Source organism: Lissotriton vulgaris, chromosome 2_1 (assembly GCF_964263255.1).
Source record: "Lissotriton vulgaris chromosome 2_1, aLisVul1.2, whole genome shotgun sequence".
Lineage (NCBI taxonomy): Eukaryota > Metazoa > Chordata > Amphibia > Caudata > Salamandridae > Lissotriton > Lissotriton vulgaris.
Genome location: NC_141687.1, coordinates 854068720 through 854091393, shown reverse-complemented (window position 1 = coordinate 854091393; position 22674 = coordinate 854068720). Strand labels below are relative to the sequence as shown.

At 48.1% G+C, this 22674-nt stretch overlaps 1 protein-coding gene across 1 annotated transcript in view; it reads right to left on the bottom strand.

Moving 5' to 3' along the window:
• Window positions 1-22674, bottom strand: part of RBM44 (RNA binding motif protein 44) — a 1989784-nt gene that overhangs the window by 1387073 nt on the left and 580037 nt on the right. The window contains exon 7 of the mRNA XM_086956335.1: window positions 3794-3924. Within this exon, the coding sequence (XP_086812461.1) occupies window positions 3794-3924 (131 nt within the window). The remainder of the gene's footprint in view (window positions 1-3793; window positions 3925-22674) is intronic.

The window sequence follows — 22674 nt, the reverse complement described above, 5'->3', positions numbered from 1 at the left end:
TGCCTACCTAGGATACACAAAACCCTCTCTGGGTCGGTGCTAGCACCGCCCCTGACAGGAAACCCTTTGTCCAAGCTCTCCTCGCTGGAAGGACTCCCAACAGCAGGAGGTCAGACTGTGGTGGCAGCATCCATTTTGTGATGCTGAGGCTCGAGTTAACTTTAACCGGGGTTCACAGTTACATACATGTCGTGTCCCTCTAGAAGGGTGGAATGCTAACCCCTTCACCAGAATTGGCGAGGGGTTAGTATTCCAATTCGTATGACACCTTACTCGACATGTTTTGATAAAGCGATACCAAAGATAGCAAATAACTGCGAGGATTATAATGCACTTAAGAGTATATGGTACGCGGTATCATAGAACAGCTATTAGGACTTGGTTCCGCAAGTTACAGACGGGCTCAGCTCATGCCAGAGCACCATCTCACATAATTCCACGCACTCTGCCTTCAGGATTGTTAAGGCCTGCCATAGGAGTGACTGATATGAATCTATGTGTCCATTTTAGGGTTAGATATAGGTATACTATATCTACAGCAAAGGGTGATTACACCACTTTGCCCCAGCTGTCGTGCAGCCAGTTGTGTCAGATTTAGATGGCCAGCCAGGGGTGGCATAATACATGCTGCAGCCCCTGGTAGGCCCTGGGTACACCTATGCCCTGAGTTACAGGGTCTGATAAGGTGGCGCAGTACCAATTGGTAAATGCACCTAAGGTACACGTGTCAATTTAGTGAGAGAACAGCAAGGCTGTGGGTCTGATTAGCAGGCCCACAGCCAGAGAAGTCGTAACCCAGTGAAGCAAAAAGCAAAAATCTGGGTGATCATAGGATTGCAGACCCTACTCTCCTACATGGGGATCCAATAAATTCTGTGCCACTATACAGCATTTTGGTATATTACATACAGAACCAGCTCTCTACAACTTCTACCTGCAGATTCCTCACCTTGTGAATAGATTCTTTAACAGTAACTTTACAGGTGGTGGGTCTAAGAACTGGCTATGACCAATAAGTCCTGCAGGACCCAGTAGGCAAAATGCTTCTCTTTGCGCAAAGGACACGACTGTCGAAGCAGTACTGCTTTGGGAACATATGCCCTGATGCCCACGTAGCAACCTGAAAAATGCCTAAGTCAAGAACTCCATGTGCTGTTTGTGCATTGCAGACCTTTATGCAAACAATCCATCTGGAGTTGGTCTGTTTTTGTAGTGCCTTGCTCTTCTTTGTCCCAGAGAAGCCGATGAAAAGATGATCATTCTTCCAATGATCTCTAATACGAACTATATAAAATCTTAGTGATCTATTAGGGTTCTATTAATGAAGCCAGGGCTGAACTAAGGAGGGACTAACAGGCCTATTAACGAATCCGAAACCAGCATTTATGAAGGACAATGACACAAGCCAATGACAAATATGGCAAGAGAGTTAGCATTGATTTAAGTTCACACTCCAATACAGCATGCCTAGCAGAGCAGCGCATGCTCTGCGCATGCTCGACCATGGCAGTTATTAAAGTAAAAGTGCGTATGGGGTGCTTTTTTTGGTAAAAGTGCCAAGTGAAAGTGAGCATGGCGCGTTGAATGCCTGAATGTTGCAGGAAAGCATGTAGTGCCTGCAGTAGGAGAAACCCATTAAAGAAAATAGTGCTTACAGACTAAATAAGAGGTACTGTGTAATGACCAAAGTAAAAGGGCCAGTCCTCATGTTCGACCTAAACAATGAATGCTTTATTTGCAGCTCTGATCATCACCAGTGCAGCCCTTCATCACATGATATTGTACGAGTCCCTACAGACAGACTGTGTGCGATAACATGTAGGTAGTGTGCCGGGTCCTGCCGGTGCTCAGCACTGGCCGCTCTAAAAGGCAGCTGCAGAGGCGGGTCCCTATCGGGCTCTCCATTTTTGCCCTCACCTTCAGGCTGGAAAAAATTCTTAACTCTACAGCAGCACCACCCATCACTGACTTTGCTGTAACGTCAAATAGACTCCTTATAGTTCTTTCACAGTCATTTCAGAAATGAAGCATTTTCAATATTCTAAAAACCGAAGCCATAGGTGTGGATTATTCACCTTATGCAACTAACAAACACTGGCAAAGCCAATAGTCCTGGCTTGTTAGAAGTGTAATGTTACTTGTATCATATATCTGGATGTAAAGACAGAAGCAGCAAATTACCAGTCAGGCGGTACACTATGCTAAGCACCCATTTTTATTTTAGGTGTTTTAAGCCAGACCCTAATTACATTGGCCACTGTCCTTAGAGAGACACTCACAGTTTTTCATCCCACTTAAAGCAATGGTAGAAACTGTACAAAATATGTATATTAAGTGAAAGGTGCAACTACAAGTCGCGGCAATCTTAGAGCTGTAGATTGAAAAAAATCAATGACAGGCGTAAAATAACCCTCAGGAAACCCATTGTGAAGCTGAGCTTTCACATTTCCCCGGTCAGTTAGTGACAAGCTCATCTAGTCCAGGTTTCTAACTTTGCTTTCTGGATCTTGTAGTCTTGTTTTGTCATTATAAAATCGGGACTACGAGTCCCAGAAAGCAAAGACAGAGCACAGGAAATATCCTAGCTCACTTTCCTGAAAAAAAGTTAGAACTCTGCAGATGACAGTTAACGCTATGCCACACTTCCTTTACCCAGCAATGCAGCTCACCACTTCCCAGAAGAACACTCCAACACAAGAGATACGGGACGGCGAGATCAGCAACTCCCGAGTCGAACGCTAACTCGTCTGCCCTAGAGGATTTCCATAAAAAATAAAAATAATAGGCTTGCACTTGTGGTTTTTGATGAAATGCGGTGCGTGGACGTCCCTGGCGCAGTGTGTCTTGACAGCCCTGGTCAGCTCTCCGGCAGCGGAGGCGCGTGCAGGGGAGCCAGTTCTCTCCACAGCAGGATCTCTGCATCCTGGACGGGCCTGGCCAATGTCCAACCCAGTGCTTGGGCTGAGTCGGTTTAACCGGCCAGAGGTGTGGATGCTGCTCTTGCTCGACGCACATGAAAGCTTAGCGCCATCTCCAGAGGTGTGCCGGGGCATGCGGAAGTAAACAAGGCACTCAATCACATAAGGAACGTGTTTACGCAAGCGGCGCCTCCGGGGAAGGAACAGACGTGAAAGCAGTCCTAAAAAGAAGTTTTAAGAACCACCCTATGTTTGCAGCAACCAGTTCTGACCCTTCACCCTCTCCAGAAACATTTACAGACATAAAAATATTTGCAATGCCATAGATCTCGCATTTAAATGCGAGACCTATGGCATTGCAAACAAGCGGATGTCACAGTCCCAATAAAGAAAAAACTACAAGTTCTGTGTAACAAACAAGTAAAGGGGCCAGTAGCCAGGTAAGGTTACAAATGACGACATGGCTGTACTAAGGAGGGGCTAACAAGCCTATTAACAAACCCGAAGGAAGCATTTACGAGGGACGGGGGGGGCTTCTCCGCCATACTCTACCCACAACAGATCGCCAGAGCAGACCTTGCTCAGGCTCGACCTAGAAATGTTTTTTTAACATCAAGTGCCAAAAGGGGCAACTGTGCCGATGGCTCAAAAGGGGTCTTTATGCTGTAAAAAATGACTCCAGGTTCTTAAACTGCAGTGTCAGAGTCGCATGAATCTGGAAAAGGGCAGTTGGACGTGTAGTGTTCATGGATTTACTATAGAAAACTTCAATTAATGCAGAAATCTTTTTAAAAATATGTAATGCGCATTTGGTATTCACTTAAGACAATGAAAATTGAACTAGAGTGAGTGCTCATAAGCTGGTTCGTACTCACCTTCCAGATACACTGTACGCTCCAGTTTCTTCATAGCAGACTTGCACACTTTGCACTTCGAGACTGCAAAACCGTTGCTGAAACCACAGCATTCACAAAGCCAAACACTGTAGAATGTGGCTCGTCTTGATCTTTACAGAAGAAAACCAAGAATAAAAACATGCAGGTGAATCAGGTATAGCAGTGCACTTTATGTGTTACCGAGTAGGTAGAGATATATAGATATATATATATATATCACATAACAAAAAACATAAGGCAAGACAGAGTATCTATCAGCATTGCATTTTTAACCTGCCAATAATCGCTTTTGCAGGGATACCGAGACATCCTTAAAAATAACAAATAAAACACCACCTTATCAGGAACAAATGTAAGACAGGATTTTAACAGTCCAAAAGAACAGATCTAAGCAGCTATTTTAAGGGATGGCATGAGGAAGCTGCGACTGAGGAATCAGTATTACCTAGTAGACATTTACAATGCTAAACATTTTAATTCGCTAACAAAAAAGGCAGTAGGAAGATGGCTTTCTATGTGGTGTACCAAAATGAAGTACACTATGCAAAAAGTCCTGACGACCCCTATTGGTTTACAGGGTTTAAATTAATAACCCTAAATGCTCTCTTTGTGGTAGTGTGGGCGAGAAGCATAGACTTATTAGTGGGTAGTGTTAAGAATTTGTTGTAAACACAGTCAATAAATGAGACAAACACTCAAGACAAAACTCAATACCAATTTACAAAAATAACATATTTTTACATCATTTTAGATACTAAGCTCATCGAAATCAGGTAAGTGCTTTAGACGTTCTAGGTTTTTTAGAGGTAAAACAGCAGAAAACCACAGCTGTCAGATTTGAGGGATGAGCCTTGAACACAGTAATGTTATCCTATGGCAGAAACATTCACTACATAGGTACAATTACAAATGATTCTCCAGGATACTCTACTGGACTTAAGGTGCCTGGAGGTCAAGGTCAAAAGAACCACCACCAGTTCGGATTTACCTGCCCTGGTGTGTTAAGGTGCAGAGGCGCTGGTCGCGATGCTAGTCTCAAACGCTTCCCAATAAAGTCTACAGAGAAACCTGTAACAAGAAAAAGGCTGCAAGTGGGGACATGTCTGGCAGTACCCAAAGGGGGGCTCGGTTCTTGAGGGTCTCTGAAGCAAGGGGGCACCGTTGGTTAGCTCGCTACCTCTGGCTGTGAGGCTCAGGTGCAGAGGTATTTTGTCAAGTCACGCGTTAGAAGCTCTCACTTCTTGGGGTCAACCTGGTGATGGGGGCAAACAGGACTGCAGGGCCACTTCTGGTGCTGGTCTCGGTGATGCAGACGTCTCTCGTCAGTAGGTCGGTCTTAGCAGGGTTGGTGTCTGGACAGGACAAATGACAAGCCTTGGCTGCCATAGGGGTTAGGCTACTCAGGACATTGGTGCTGGGGGCTCCTGGAGGGTCTAGAGGCTGAAACCCCACGAGGGAGAAGTGGCTGACCTCTGGGAGTCACAAAGCCCTTCTCCTGGGGTGCTGCTTCCTCAACAGACCCAGTGGTCAGCAGAACAGTGTACTGGGCAGATGCGGTCGGTGTCTGCAGACTGCAGGGAAGTGGTTCCTCCACTTCAAGGGAGATGCTGACTGTTTGGCGAAGTGCTGGCAGCCCTCCAAGGTTTAGGCGGATGCCCAGCTGCTGGACGGGTCATGTGTTTGCAACTGTCGGGACAGCAGCAAGGAGGCTGACAGCGTTTAGAGCCAAATCCGAGGCTGGTCCATAGCTCTTGTGTTTTCTGCTCTTTTTGATCCTTTTTCTGTCCCAGTAGACAGATCAGACTTTCTGGTGTCAGGGACCACCTAAATACTGAATTTAGGGGGGTTAAGGGTAGTTGCCAATGGGCTACTTAACCATGAGGTGCCTACACCCCCCTATATGACTAATTCCTGTGGACAGTTGGCATGAACCTGACCCAGACTTCGTATTTCTACTAAAAACAAGATGGTAGAAGCCTTCTTTCATAGTTCACTTCAGGTAGTCCACTTCAGGGGTGTGACTAGCCAGAGAGTGAACACTCTTAAATAGCTAATTTTCCCACCTGTTTTGATGCCAGATGGGACTCAGGGCAGGGGGTGGCATCTCCCAGGTCTAGGGAAGCAGGTTGGCATATCAAAATGTGGTAGAAGCATTGAAGCCTCTGGCCTAAATATGTTAAAACACTAGCTATCCTGTTACAGTAGGTATGAACACCTAACGGAGCAGGCATTGCTTCTGACCTCAGAGAGCGGACTCTCACCTGCAGGGGGATCAGAAACTTGACGGTGGTAGAAGGCTAGATGAAACCAGTCAGCCAGCACACTAAGACTAGTAGGATTCAAGGGGCACCTCTAAGGTGTTCTCTGGGTGAATGCCAGGAAAAATCAGATACTGGCATCAGTATGGATTTGTCAAGACGAGGCGTTTGTTATGTTCAGGGAAGTCATCGTACAGCTGGGTAACTCTTAACTACCAATGGCCAGTACATATACTTAAGATGGCTTCCTGAACACTTGCAATGTTGTGGCAAAGGGATCAGACATCAAAGAGGCATATCTGATCCTGCAGATATGCCCTCACATATAATATAATACACCCTGCCTTTAGGGCTCTAAGGCCTACTGTAGGGGTGACTTGCATATAGCATATGCAATGAAATGAAATGAAAAATTATATTTGTATAGCGCATAGACTACCCGGAGGCCTCGCAGCGCTTCTACTGAAATCCATGGCAGTAGGCTGGGGGGATTAGCAGGCTCTTCCGAACAAGTGTTTTTAAAGACCTCCTGAATGCCATCCGGTTGTTGTTTTCTCTAAGGTCAAGCGGGAAGGAATTCCATATTCTCGCAGCATTGTGTGAGAATGAGCGACCGCCCCAGCGAGCTTTGTTTATCTTCGTCATAGTGGCTAGATGCAACGAACTGGAGCGGAGAGCTCTGAGGGGAAGGTAGGGAGTAGCTAGAGGATACATTATGGCTGGACCTGTTCTATGGATGGCTTTTTGAACAAGGCACATGGATTTGAATTGTACCCCAGCTGCCACAGGAAGCCAATGTAGCTTCTTTAGGGCATGTTTGGCCGACTGCCAGCGAGGAATATTGAAGAGTAGTCGGGCTGCGCAGTTTTGGGTGACCTGGAGTTTGTTGATCGCTGCCACCGGGGATCCTAGGCAGAGAGCATTGCAGTAGTCCAGGCAGGAGAGTTTTAGGGCCTGGACCATGACTCTCCTCGCCTGGAACGGGAGCAGAGGGAGCACTTTCCGGAGCATTCTCATCAGCCCAAAACAGGTGGATGCAGTTTTAGTGGCCTGGAAGGTGAAGTCCAGTGATTTGTCAAGTCAAACTCCCAGGCTCTTTATCTGAGGCTTGGGGGGAGGAGGTGGACCTAGACACGTGGGCCAAATGGAAGCCAGAGTGGTAGGTGAAGGATTGCCCAGCAGCATGATTTCTGTCTTATCCCCAATTAGTCTGAGGCAGGAGGATTCCATCCATTTAGCCACTGCCTCTAAACATGAGCCCAGTGTGCTAGACTACCCCTCCGTGTGGTTTAATGAGACCACCAACTAAGTGTCGTCTGCGTAGGTGACAATACGCATGCCAAATGGATGGACCATCTCCGCTGGAGGCCTCATGTAAGCATTAAAAAGTGTGGGGCTCAGGGCAGAGCCCTGAGGGACTCCACAACTGAGTGGCTGCTTGGTGGATACTACCTCCCCTTCAAACACCTGGAAGAAGAGCTCGTCAAGGAAAGAGGTTAGCCATGCCAGGGCCGCGCCCGACACTCCCATGCCCTTCAATCGATGTAATAGGGTGGCTTGGTTAACCGTGTTGAACGCGGCGCTGAGGTCTAATAATATGATGGCTGCTTTACCTCCTCGGTCTAGCACAGTTCTTGTTTCTTCGGTAACTGCTAGCAAGGCTGTTTCAGTCCCGTGTTGGGGGCGGAATCCAGTCTGGGAGGTACACAGCAGATAATTTCTAAATAATCTACTAGGATATTATTATTGTGCTTTTCTAGCAGTTTACTCATCCAGGGTAGTAAGGAGATGGGACAGAAGTTGGCTAGATTATTTTGGTCTAGGGTGTTTTTTTTTTTTAGAAGGGCTTTGACCATTGCACATTTCCACGAGGTTGGGACAGTGCTCGAGGTGATAAGAGGAGTTGAGAACGTCAAGGATGACTGGGCGAATAACATCAATGACCATGGTAAGGACCTGAGGGGGTGCTGGGTCGCTAGGGGATCATGAGGTGACTTCGGAATTATTTTATCCAAGGAGGTGGAATCTCAAAGAGTGAATTTGGCCAGCAAACCTGGGGCTAAAGTATTGGGGCCTGCTATGGTGGCAACATCCGGGTCAATTCTATCAGTGGCAAAAGAAGAGTAGATGGTCTGGATCTTCTGAAAGAAGAAAGTTGCTAAATTGTTGCAACGAGCTGGTGCCCCATCTGGTGACATTCGTTCGGGGGGAGGAGAGATCAGTGATTTAGCTATTATGAAGATTTCCTTCGGAGCGTTTGCAGCCAGGTTAATTTTTGATTCGCAGAATTAGGCTTGAGCTGACTTAATTTCCTTTTTATATAGCCTGATTGCGGCTCTATGGTCTGCTTTCTTAGGCTGTGAATGGTCCTGTCTCCAGGCTCTTTCCAGTTTACGACACGATTGTTTTATGTCCCTTAAAGTGGGATTATACCAAGGGGCTACTTTTTGCCTTTTTATAGAATGCAGACGTTCCTTCGGGAGGACTAGATTAAGGGAATTGATAATCCAGTTGTCAAAGTTGGTATTGGCTATATTGGGATTTGTGGCTTTCGAAGGTTTAAGTTCGGCAAGCACCGATTCCCATTTGGAGGAGGGAAGTGAGGCCCATTTCCTGCCCCAATGTTTTTTAGGATCATTTGTAAGAGCGGAATTTCTAGTAATCCATGTGAAGGGTATTAAGTAGTGGTCGGTCCAGGGCAGTGGCACAGGCGACTCGGTGTTTAGACTGTCAAGATTACTATAGATATGGTCTAGAAGATGACCTTTAGTATGTGTAGGGAGGAATACTTTTTGGGTCAGGTCAATTGCCTGAAAGTTCAGTCGAAGACTGTTGGCTGCTGGGTCGAGCGGGTCATCTAAAAGCAGATTTAGGTCACCTAACACAGTAAAATTGGCAGAGGTGAGCACTAGGTTGGTGGCTAGGTCAGTCATGTTCGCGACAAATTGACCCGGTGTTCCAGGCGGGCAAACATGGCACACTGTGGGCATGGCACACAGTGTGCCATGTCATGTTATCAAAATGGTTGTCAAAATGTTACATATCCTGCAATGGCAGGCTGCATGCAGTTTACCTGCGGGACCCTTTTAGTGGCACAATACACGCTGCAGCCCCTAGGAACCCACTTTAGTGCCCATGCCCTGGGTTCCATAGGTGCCATTTACCAGGGACTTAAAAGTGTGCTAAGATCCTTACCAATTGAATTACAATTCAAAATGTCGGTTTAGGGCACTAGAGACTGGTTAGCCGGCTTCAGTTCACTGTCAGAGTGCACTGTCAGAGTAAAAGAACTAGCATCTAGTAGTTCAAATGGTGGCAAAAAAGGTGGAGGGCATCTGCAAAGTCCAGTTTCCTATAGCAGGGTTTCTGAATATGGGGATACAGTAGGTCAACATTGGTGCAGTTGACCTGGAAGGATGAAGATACGACAATGGTTATATTCAGAGTCCAGAAGGGAGCTGTGAATGAAAAAGATTCATTAGTGGATAGAAATTTGCAGATTACAGAGAATTCAACTCACCCCGTGAGCTGAAGTGCAAAAAAAACATAACTCAAGGAAAATCCATATCTACCTTACACATTCAAAAGTTAGTTATTTGTAACAATTCTCCTGTCATGTTGAACAAGTTACTTACCTTCGGTAATGCCTTATCTAGTAGAGACTATCTGAAATGAAATGCAATTTAAAAACGCTCTACTAAGCCCGAAGGCATCAAGGCGCCTAACCAAAAAGGAAATCATAAAAAGGCAAATCCAGAGCCAAGGGTCGGCTTTGGCAAATAGCCAGGTCTTAAGGGCCCTCCTAAAAGCTTGCATTGAGGGTAGGGACTTAATTTCAGCCGGCAAAGTGTTACACAACTTCGGAGCAAGGCTCGAAAAAGCTCTGCCACCCCACTTGGCTCTACGAACGCGGGGGACTGATAACAGAGATTTATTGGCAGAGCGCAGAGTTTTGGAAGGGGCATAAGGAACCAGCAGGTCTCTTATGCCTCCAGACCTGTTTGTAGCCAGAGCCCCATAGATCAAGTACAGGGACTTAAAGGAGATCCTGGCCTCAATCAGAAGCCAATGTAGTGTCTTTCTCGCAGCAGTGGCTGAGGCACGCTTAGGTAAATCCAGTACAAACTTGGCCGTGGCGCTCTGCACCATTTGAAGTCGCAGTAACAGACCCTTGTTTATACCTAGATATAAGGCATTGCAATAGTCAAGTCTGGAACCTATTAATGCTACTACAACTTGCTTTCTGGCTTGTGGGGACAGATAGTGCTTAATCTTCCGCAGGATATTTATTATACCCCAACATGTGGAGATAGTCCTGTTGACTTGCTGACCCATCCCCAGGGTTGGGTCAATCATGACTCCAAAGTTCCTGGCCAGGGCGGTGGTACAGGACAAACTCCCAAAGATGTAGGCCACCATTCCGCAGATCAGATGTCCTCCTTTCCTCCAAACACCAGAATTTCTGTCTTCTCACCATTAAGCTTCAATGAATTGCAGATCATCCATTGAGCGACTGCCTCCATACAGTGTCTAAAATTGGAGGCAGCAGAGATGACAGGTTGGGCGAGAGACACCAGAATCTGAGTGTCATCGGCATAGGAGACTACCTCCACCCCATATGATCTAATAAGCCTGGCAAGTGGGGTCAGATAGATGTTAAAAAGGGTCGAACTTAGTGCCGACCCCTGAGGGACCCCACAATGCACAGGAAGGGATGGAGATAGGAACTCCCCCAGCTTAACTCTGTTCCCTCTGGTCCAGGAAAGAGGCCAGCAAGCTAAGCGCGGGCCCCTCAACCCCTATCTCCCTCAGTCGAGATGTTAACACCGAGGGAGACAGAGTATCAAACGCAGCCGTAAGATCTAACAGGATAAGGAGGGTAGTCTGGCCCTTATCAACTCTGGTGCGGATGTTATCAAGTACTATGGGGTAAGGGCCGACTCCGTACTATGCCCTCTCCGAAATCCATGCTGCGAATGATCCAAAAGGTCAGAGGTTTTCAAAAAGGCTGCAGGATGCTGGTTAAGATGGGTTTCCAGCATCTTTGCAGGGGCTGGGAGCAGCGACATGGGGCGGATGTTTTTAAGAACCCCCGGGTCTAATGTGGGCTTTTTTAACAGTGGCTTAACCACAGCTCTTTTCCATTGTATGGGGAAATCCCATCCCTCATTGCCCTATTCATGATCTCTAATAACGGAGGCAGAAGAGTCTCCTTACATTGTTTGAGGAGTTTCAGTGGGCAGGGGTCTAGGGGAGACCCAGACCTAGTCTTGTTCAGAAGGGCTTCAAGTTCCTGGAGGGAAAGGGGTGGAAAACTGGACAAACACCCTAAAGACACCTCCTCGGATGATGTTAGCGGGGGGATAGGTAAACACTGAGAGGTAGATAGTGAAGATCTCTGTAGCTCTAACGCCGAATATATGTCCACAAATTTAGACTGGAAGAATTGTGCAACGTCATTGCAGAGCTGCTGTGAGCTGACAACGGGATCTGGCACCTTCAAAGAGGTGAGTGTGTCTACGATCTTGAACAGCTCTTTCGGCGAGGTGAGCAAGGTAGTACGGATCGTAAAATACTCTTGCTTAGTCCTTATCACCTCCGCCTTATAATTCCTCAGGAGGGTTTTATGACTATCCCTATCCCGCATATCCCAACTAGTCCTCTAGAGACGTTCCTGTCTCTGTACTCCCTGCCTAAGAAGTCTTAACGATTCCGAGAACCATGGGGCCGATGGACTTTTCCTGGCAGAGTAACGCAGTGAAGCTGGGGCAAGTTCGTCAATAGCTGTTTTAATGGCACTATCCATCCTAAGTACTGCCGAACCTACATCCTCCTCCGAAGAGATCGCCAAACTGGGCAATCTGGGGGCAAGCGCATCATTAGTTATACTCTTGAAGTTACGCCTCAGTTCCATTTTGCTTGGCTCGTTCCCCTTGCTATTAACAGTGGCTATCATTAATTCTATAGGGACAGCGTAATGGTCCGACCAGGAGAGAGGGATAGGAGTCATTCGAGAAGACCCCATCCAGCGTATGACCCGCCTGATGAGTGGGACCCTGAACTAGCTGTTGCATCCCACAGGCAGAGAAAGTATCCAGTAGGAATAGGGTTTCATTGGACTCCAGATTTTCCAAATGGAAATTCAAGTCCCCCAAAACAGTTAAGTGCTCACAGCCGAAGTGAGGCTCTAGAATGTTGAGCATGTGATGGCTAAAATCCGCTCTGGTCCCCGGGGGTCGATAAATGAGAAAGCCCGTGAACGGAACCACATATGATCCGTTAATCGAAAACTGAAGGGCCTGAAAAGCGTCTTGAGGTTCTGATAGTGGAGTGATAAGGCAGGAATAGCAGTCTCTATAAAGGGTACCCAACCCTCCACCTATACGTCCCACTCTGTCATCCCTCACCAACGTATAACCTTCTGGTACCGCTTCCACCAGATCTGGTCCAGAGGAATCCTTGGCCCACGTTTCCGTAATAAAATTCCAAGAGGGTTTTCTAGCCAAAACAAAATCCTTAAATGCGAGATTGTTCTTAAACAATGACCTCGCATTTATAAGAAACCCCTTTTCTCTCCTCAAGCTACTACCCGCTTTAACACTCGGACCTGCCAATGTAGCGTCCGAGGACGGAACCGGCACCATAGGGGCAGTCCGAAAACCGCGGCAGCAGGGGAAAGTATGGAGCATCTCCGGGGTGTTCCTATGGTGGCATGGCAGCCTAGAAGGCTTAAGAGTAATCATATCCTGCCATGAGTACCTGATCCCTACGTACTCACCTTCAGTATGCCCAGTCTCCCAGCCCGTCCTTAGCGCGGATGGGCGCAGACGGGCTGGACTCTGGTGTGACTCCGGCGTTACTGCGGCAAACACGCCGCGCGCACACGCTGCGCGCCTGCATACTGAGCCTATATAGGGCTCTAGCCAGTCAGCCTGACTGCTAGAGCGCTACCCGTAATGGTGTCCTGTCAGCGTCCCCTACAGACCCCCAAGATGGCGCAGAATCTCCCAGGAAGCACGAGGCGCGCTGAGAAAGACCCGCTGAAGCCGCGGTGAGGGGCACAATTATGGTGCAAGTGAGTGGCAATGTTTTAAGAACAGGGGAAATGTATTAAATCAATTTAAACTAAAAAGACAAAACACGTTTTTTTTTTAAATTATACAAGCGCCTAAATGCCACAGCGCAGCGAAGGAAAGCCTTAACAGGCAGACCCACCTTCCACTGCCCCTTAAATACGCCTCTTCAGAATGCCTCTAGCCAAGTCAGCCTGACTGCTAGAGCGCTACCCATAATGGCGTCCTGTCAGCGTCCCCTACAGACCCCCAAGATGGCGCCAAATCTCCCAGGAAGCGCGAGGCGCGCTGAGAAAGACCCGCTGAAGCCGCAGTGAGGGGCACAATTATGGTGCAAGTGAGTGGCAATGTTTTAAGAACAGGGGAAATGTATTAAATCAATTTAAACTAAAAAGACAAAACTTTTTTTTTTTTTTAACTATACACAGCGCCTAAATGCCACAGCGCAGCAAAGGAAAGCCTTAACTATTATCTAGCTGCAGTATCCTTATCTCAGAACATTCCCCAGGCATCAAACTGAATCGGGAAGATTTTCAAGCAGTACCCCCTGTGTGCTGGTACGTAGCATCATTCGGCTCCACATCGGTTGCACCAGAAGTGACGTGCATGGTACCTGTATAGGTCCCACCCCGGCGCACTAACATCAGTTACTTTCATGACTTTCTGTGTAAGGAGCGCAGAGTCTCAATGAGAACGGACCACGGTGTGACAAACTAAGGCCCTGAAAAGGGTGTCCTTTACACTGTAATCGGTTTGCTGAGTGGGGAAGGTGGGAGGGCTGGTAAGAAATCTGAGGCTAGATAGAGTCTCAACCAGATAAAGTGTTACCCAAGGTAAGAAATGTGTTAATCTAAAAGAGACCTCAAGCCACAGATTCCTTATCTTAAATTAGATAACTAAGCAATACCTCCTCGGAGGTGGGTTTGCAAAGTCAATTAAATCAGAAAGTCCTATAGGACGAAGGGGTGAAGTGCCCCTTACAACGGACTGGCCAGCAATTAGTTCTTGGTGAACCTATGCAGGGATGCCCATGTCGCTGCCTAACAGATGTCCAGAACAAGGCCAAAGCACACCAGCACATTGGTCACAGCCTTGTATGGCGAAGTGAACCCACAAGTCCTCAGGCCAATGAGTAGCACATCTTAATGCACAGAAACTACAACTCGAGACGGCCAGTTTCTGCACAGTCTTCACTTTTTTAGCTCCTACGTAGCTTACAAGGAGTTGATTGTCCACCTGATCTCTTCTCGATCTAGATGGTGGAGTCTCTCTTCCTCTTTGGAGAAATGAGTGAGCAAAAAAGGTAGGCAGGGTGATGCTGTGGCCTACATGGAAATCACAACTTTAAGAAGAAAGGAGGCACATGTCGAAGAACCAGTTTGTCCAGGTAGAAGGCGGAAGTAAGGAGGGGGCACTGAGTGCCTGCAATTCGCTTTCCCTCGTGGATGTTATGGCCATTAAAAAGGGAGTTTTGATGGCCAATAGCCTAAGAGGGCAATTGTGCAAAGGCTCAAATGGTGCATACATCAAAGATGAGGACATGGTTGAGGTTCTACTGAGACATGAGCGGCATGGGGAGAAACATATGCTGCAGGCTTTTAATATATCAATCCACTACAGGTGACAGAGAAGGTTGGTCCGGAAACCACAAAAAAAGTTGAAATGGCAGAGAGATGACCCTTAACTGAGCCAAGAGTAGAGCCCTGATGGGCCAAAAATGAAGCAAACAAAAGAGCCTTAGATAAAGGTGCAGAAAGGTAGTCAACATTGTGGAAAGCACACTATGACACAAACTTATCCCAATAGCAGGCTTATACCCATTTGGTGGAGGCACACCTGGCAGCTAGAATAACATCACAGACTTCAAGAGGAAGGTCAAAATCTATCAACTGTCGCCAGTCAATCTCTATGCATGAAGGTGGAGATTGTGCATGTTTGGGTGGTGGACCCATTCCCATGGCTGCAACAGAGGATTCTCTTGAAGAAGTAGCCTGACTGGAGGACCGATGGTCATTGTCAACAGCTACACATACCAGACGCTCCATGCCCAATACGGAGCCACGATAATGGCATAGGCCCAGCCATTACTGATTTCCGAGAACTCTGGCAGATGTGGTATTGGAGGAAAGGCATACAGGAGTCCAGACTCTACATGAGACGAAAAGCATCTCTGAGCGACAGTCGCCTTGGAAACTTCAGAGCGTGAAACAGCTGAAATTGTGCTTTCTTGGTGGTGGCGAACAGATCTAACCAAGCCTCTCCCAACTGCTGAAAGAGACCTTGCACCACCTCTGGGTGGAAACTCCATTCGTGATCCACTAGGCATCGACGTCGGAGTTTGTTCACTCTGGCGTTCAGGGAACCTGCTAGGTGTTAAACCACCAGGGATATGCCCTTCTGTTCCAGCCATGTCCAGAGATGCAGGGCCTCTAAACAGAGGGTCCATGACCACACACTGCTCTGTTTGTTTTAGTACCACATAGCAGTCCATAAACACCTGCACTGGCCTTCCCTTGATGGAAGGTAGAAGGTTTCTAATGCTAGTCGGATCACATTGTGCACCAGCAGGTTGATGTGGAATCTGGATTCTCTGTTCTTCACCTCTCCCAGATGGCTGTCCCAGCCCAGGAGTGACCAATCCGTCACTACTGTAAGATATAGTTTGGGAAGGGAAAGGGGTCTGCCTCTGACCCAATAGCAGATCGTAGCCACCACTTCCGATCTTTCGCAGTTTCCTCTGAGATCTGGACTATATCAGAGAGGGTCCCCTGATGCAGTGCTCATTGAAACTTCAAGTCCCACTGCAGAGCCTGTATATGCCATTGGGCGTGTGTCACAAGCAGGATGCCACGACTCCCACGAGCCTCAGGGACTGCCCCAATGAAATACAAAATAAATCCTAAAACACATGTATCATAGCCTGAATATCCTGGACTTGCCGCCTGGGAGGATAGCGCGAACCTGCACTGTGTCCAGAACAGCTCAGATGAAAGGAGCACCTGAGAGGGAGTCCGGTGTGACTCTGGCATGTTAATATTGAACCCCCAGAAGTGCAGGAGGTATGCTGTAGTCAGGAGGTGGGAGATGATCGCCTGGGGTGAGCCCGCCTTAAACAGTCAAGATAGGGGAAAACTGGTACCCGTGATCTTCGCAGATGAGCTTCAAACACCACCATCATCAGCAAGACATGGACATAGGGGAAGACTGGCATACCTGATCTCCGCAGATGAGCTGCAAGCACCACCATCACCTTGGTGAATACCCGAGGGGCACTGGGCAGGCCAAAGGTGAGCATGGTAAAGTGAAAATGCTCGTAGCCTACCATAAACCGCAGGTAGCGCCGATGGGCAGGCGGGACAACAATATGGCTTCCTGCAAGTTCAACGCTACCATCAAGTCTCCTGGGTCCAGTACAGAACACCTGAGCCAACATGAGCATTCTGAATTTCTCCTCCTTAAGGAAGAAGTTAAACGCTCGCAGATCTAGAATAGGACGATGGCCTTTGTCCTTTTTGGGGACCAGAAAGTAGCAGGATTAGCAACTCCAGCCTAATTCTGGTCCTGAAACCCTCTCTACAGCTCCCTTGGTCACGTGAGCCATGACTTCCTTGCAGAAAAGGGACAAATGATCCTCAGTCAGCCGGCCGCGAGACAGAGACATGGAGGGAAGGATAGTCTAGAAGGGGAGGGAGTAGCCCCTTCGGACAATCTGCAAAACCCAGCTGTCAGATTTTATGGACAGCCAGTGGCTCAGGTGATGCCGAATCCTGCTGCCAACTGAATGCCCATGGTGGTAAAGGGACAGATTAGGAAGATCTGAAGGCTGCAGCTGACTGGGGAAGGTGGACTACCAGACTGCCGGCTACCTGTAGGAAGCTAGCTCTCTATACACTATACCAACAAGAGGTACAATGTGTAGAGAGTCCAATGGAGTCCCAGAGGCTTTATAAAGGCTACAGTAGATAATACTAATGCTCTCTTTTGTAGTAGTGTGGGCGAGCAGTTAGGTTTATCAGAGGGTAGTGCTAATCATTTGTTGTACTCACAGAGGCAATAAATGAGAAATACTTAATGAATAAATCTGAGACCACTTCATAACTAGCTCTCCGCTGCGGAAAGTGGATTTGGGAAAAAGTCCGCAAGACTATAGGTTCATTCAGGTGAAAATTAGACGGGACCTTCGGGATGAATTTAGGGTTGGTCCGTAGAATAACTCTGTCCTGTTTGAACTGCAGGAAAGGAACCTGAATAGGGAAGGCTTGCAGCTCACTTACACGCCTTGCTGATGTGAGCGCTAGTAAGAGAGCGGTTTTCCAAGACAGGTAGTTGATGTCGGCTCTGTGTATAGGCTCAAAGGGATGTTTCATCAGTTGAGCAAGCACAAAGTTTAGCTGCCAGGTGGGTGGTAAAGCTCTCACTGGAGGGAATGCCCTGAACAGGCCTTTTAGAAATTGCTTAACCAGTCTATTGGACTAGAGGGAAGTACCAGATGACGAACGCCTGAACCAAGATATGGCCGCCAGGTGGACCTTAATAGAAGCATGGGCCAATCCTGAGTGCGCCAAATGGAGCAGGTAAGGTAAAATTTATGCAGGTGTTGATGAAAACGGGTGTATCTTGTTTGCTTTACACCATACACAGAACCTTTTCCATTTTAGGGAATACGTCTTGTTGGTACTGTCGGCCCGAGCCCGGGCTAAGACTGCTCTGCATTCTTGAGGAATGTCTAGGTTCTGAAACTCTCTGAACTCAGGAGCTAAGCCAATAATCTGAGAGATGCTGGATCTGGATGCTGGACTTGTCCCTGGTTCATTGTGAGGAGAGTCGGGCAAGACTTGAATAGAATCGGAGGTTCCAGCGACAGGAGATGAAGCTCTGTGAACCAGTGCTGGCGCGGCCATGCTGGGGCTATCAAGATCAGGGTGCAATGTTCTGCCTTCAGTTTCCGGAGGACCATGGGAATTAGAAGAAATGGAGGAAATGTGTATGCAAAGACGTTGCACCATGCGATCAAAAATGCATTCCCTAGAGATCCCTTCTGGGGACGCCAGCTTGCGTAATGTTGGCATTTTGCGTTGTGCTGTGTCACAAACAGATCCAGGTGAGGCCTGCCCCATCAGGCGAATACAGAGCTGAGAAGTTGTTGATCCAGCTCCCATTCGTGGCACACCGAGCGGTGTCTGCTCAGAGAATGTGCAAGGATATTGTCTGTCCCTGGAACGTACTCTGCCCGAAGGGAAATGTGTTGAAGTAGCCATTTCCAAATCCGTTGAGATTCTTGAGTCAACGTCAGAGAGCGAGTTCCACCTTGTTTGTTTAGAAAGTACATTGTGGTGGTGTTGTCTGTTCTCACAAGCACTGGGGAATCTTTGATCCTGGGCAGGAACGCTCTTAATGCCAGGTAGACTGCCCTTAACTCGAGCAGGTTTATGTGCAGTTGCTTCTCTGCAAGGGACCACTGCCCGTTGATTTGAAGTTCCTGAAGGAACGCACCCCATCCTTCCAAAGACGCATCTGTAGTTATCACATGTGGCGAAACTGGAAGTATGAACGAAAGACCCTGCCTCAGATTTTGTGGGTGAAGCCACCAGTTCAGAGCATGGACAATGGTAGGAGTTATCCGGATTACGTCGTCTAACGATCCCGTGCATTGAATCCACTAAGCGGATAGCGCCTCCTAAAGTGGACGCATATGAAGGCGGCAGTGTGGAACCAACAGGATGTTCGAGGACATCATCCCTAACAGGGATTTGTACAGGCGCACCGTGATGGACTTTTTGGATTGAATCCAGGGGGCAAAGGTCCTTAATTTCAATTGACGTTCCTGTGAAGGGAAAGACTTTCTCTGAGTAGTATCTAGGACAGCTCCCAGGAAAGTGAGACGCTGGGACAGCTGAAGGATGGATTTCTCTTCGCTGAGAGTATGTCCCAGACTGATGAAGAGCTGAAGACAGGCGTTGGAGGACTTGGTCACGCCTGCTAAAGTAGGTGCCTTGACGAGCTAGTCGTCTAAGTACGGGAAGACAACATGTTGTTGGCGGAGGTACGCTGCTACTGGAGAGAGACATTTGGTAAAAATGCGTGGAGCCGACTTCCGGCCGAAAGGCAAGACCCGAAACTGGTAGTGCTTGCCCGCCACCGTGAACGTGAGGAATTGCTTGTGGTTCCTGTGGATTGGTATATGAAAGTACGTGTCTCGAAGGTCTAAAGACACCATGAAGGTGTTCGCATTGAGGAGTTGCAGCAACTCCTGGATGGACACCATACGGAATGACTGTTTTTTGAGGTATTGGTTGAGGTCTCTCAAATCCAATATAGGTCTCCATTTCTTCTCCTTCTTTCGAATCAAGAAGAATTGGGAGTAGAATCCCTTGCCCTTCTGATTTCGGGGGACTCTTTCTATCGCTCATTTTTTTAGCATGGGGGAGAGTTCCAATTGCAGCAGATGCAGATTTTTGTGCAGCATTGGTATTGGCGGCTTTTGAGGAGGAGTTTCGACGAACTCCAGAGAGTGTCCTGTGAGAAGTTGGCCTGATATATGATGCTCACTAGTTCTAGTGATCACCTTGTATCAGTCCAAACAACCCTTATGGTGATTGGTTGTAAGTCAACCTTATAGACCAGCTATCCTAATGGTAGCATGGACAAAGCAGTCTTAGGCTAAACTCTTTTGGCATGTGAAGCCAGCTGTTTTACCACATATAACCCCTTGAATACCAGATGACAGGACACCACACAGGTTGTTATGAAAATAAACAATATATTTATTACTAACAAACACCTCTGAACTCTTTATGAGATCAGAGGGCTAAGCACATAATAATCTTAAGAAAAATACAACAAGTCGCACAAATTACAATGGTGCCCTAGGGGCACGGCAAACCATATGTAGGAGAGTAGGGTCTGCAATCCTATGATCACCCAGATTTTTTGCTTTTGTTTCACTGGTTTACGACTTTCTCTGGCTGTGGGCCTGCCAATCAGACCCACAGCCTGGCTGTTCTCTTTCTAAATTACGACATGTACCTTAGGTGCATTTACCAATTGGTACTGGGCCACCTTATCAGACCCTGTAACTCAGGGCCTAGGTGTACCCAGGGCTGCCAGGGGCTGCAGCATGTATTATGCCACCCCTGGCTGGCCTCTTAAATTTGACACAACTGGCTGCATGACAGCTGGGGCAAAGTCGTGTAACCACGCTTTGCTGTAGGTGTAGTATACCTATACCTAACCCTAAAATGGACACACCGATTCCTATCAGTCACTCCTATGGCAGGCCTTGACAATCCTGAAGGCAGAGTGCTTGGAATCGTGTGAGATGGTGCTCTGGCATGAGCTGAGCCTGTCTGCAGCTTGCGGAACCAAGTCCTAATAGCTGTTCCATGATATCGCATACCATATACTCTTAAGTGCATTATAATCCTCGCGGTTAAATGCTAACTTTGGTATTGCTTTATCAAAACATGTCGAGTAAGGTGTCATACGAATTGGAATACTAACCCCTCGCCAATTCTGGCGACGGGGTTAGCATTCCACCCTTCTAGAGGGACACGACATGTATGTAACTGTGAACCCCGGTTAAAGTTAACTGAAGCCTCAGCTCCACAAAATGGATGCTGCCACCACAGACACGAGTCTGACCCCCTGCAGCTGGGAGTCCTTCCAGCGAGGGGAGCCGGGACAAAGGGTTTCCTGTCAGGGGCGGTGCTAGCACCGTCCCAGACATGGTTTTGTGTATCCTGGGTAGGCAGGGCTTTACAGGAAGGTGACTGCTGAGTGGCACCCCGGTGCTCACTACGCATAGGCCAGTCTGAACCAGTTCCAGGGGCACACCAGCCCCTGGCCTGGGGAAGTCCGGCATGGCAGAGGGGTGTAACCACCCCCCTCCTAGTCCCACCCATAGGCAGGACCTAGTCACCGGGTCAGCCCCCTTTTTTAGTATAAAGATGGGAGCGGGCCCCCTGTTCAAATTAGATCATCTTTGGAATCAAGACACGACTTTCTGCGAAAGGACTTCACGATTTCTTCATCAAGATTCTCCCTTGTGGCTAAGGAGTAGTCACCCTGCATCCGCAGGCACCATCCTAAAGAACACTGCGGTCTGCTGCAAGTCTTTCATCACGAATCCGACGACCCAGCTCGACGAGACCCGGCTTCCCTGGCACCTCTGACCTCTACTCACATCTACAGCAAAGCTGAGAACCGTGAGTGCGACGAGACCTCGAGGGACCGACGATCGCCAAGACTGCACGACATCTTTACTGCAAGCCCACCGTGTCCTCCACGGGTGAGTGCTTTGGGGTCCGAGAAGCCCCGACCCTGCACAGTTCCAGCACCCAAGATCAGCCTCCCTGCATCTCCACGATCTGCGTGGGGCCCTTCTGCTGTTTGCTGTGCACCGCGTTGTTTGGCTACTAGCCGGCTGGCTTGTGGCCTTCTGAACGACGCCCGACGACATCACTGCTGCTGGTCTGGTTGCTCCAGACTGGCCCTTGCTTCCTTCTTGAAGAGAGGCACCCCGGACCCTCCTGGTCCACTCCAGACGCCATTTTAGGTCCACCGCGTGGGCTTGAATTTGCCAAGGCTTTGTTGCCCAATCCTGAGTCCAGCGACGCCGACAGCTTCTATCTTCGTGGGACAGCTCGATCCTCCTTCCTGGTCGCCGACAACGCCTCCTGGTCCGTGTGATCTCTGAGCACAGCGAATTACAAAAAGGGGGTGGTGATGAACAGAGTGTCTGAGTTAAACAGACCACTCTTACCCAGTCCAAAGATCAGGGCTTGATCCATCACCGTTATTTATCTCACTGCCCCATCCCAGCTCAGAACCTGGCTATATGCAAATCAGTCTGTCCCTGGCCCAGTGCATCATGGGAACAGGGCAGACTAAACTACCAAGCCAATTCTTCACCAGAAAGGAGACAAGCTACCGGGGACCGGTTTCTGGCATTTCAGCCTTCTTCGGCCCGGCTTGCTTGAATCCTGATGGAGCAGTGAGAAAGGGACTCATGTCTGAGTATACCCTGCCACACCTATAGTGGCCAAACGAATTACAAAAAGGGGGTGGTGAAGCTTGTTTCCTTCCCAGTGTAAGAATTGGCTTTTGTAGTTTGGTTTGCCCTGTTCCCATCATGCACTGGGACAGGAACAGACTAATTTGCATACAGCCAGGTTCTGAAACTGGGATGGTGCAGTGAGCTAAAAAACGGTGTTGGATCTAGCCCTGATCTCTTGACTGGGTGAGAGTATTCTGTTTAATTCAGAGACTCTGTCCCTCACCACCCCTTGTTGTAAATATTTTTGTCCACCCTAAGCGTGGAAGGGTATACTCAGATGTGAGTCCCTTGCTCATTGCACCATCAGGATTCAAGCAAGCCGGGCCGAAGACGGCTGAAATGCCAGAAACCGGTCCCCGGTAGCTTGTTTCCTTCCCAGTGTAAGAATTGGCTTTTGTAGTTTGGTTTGCCCTGTTCCCATCATGCACTGGGACAGGAACAGACTAATTTGCATACAGCCAGGTTCTGAAACTG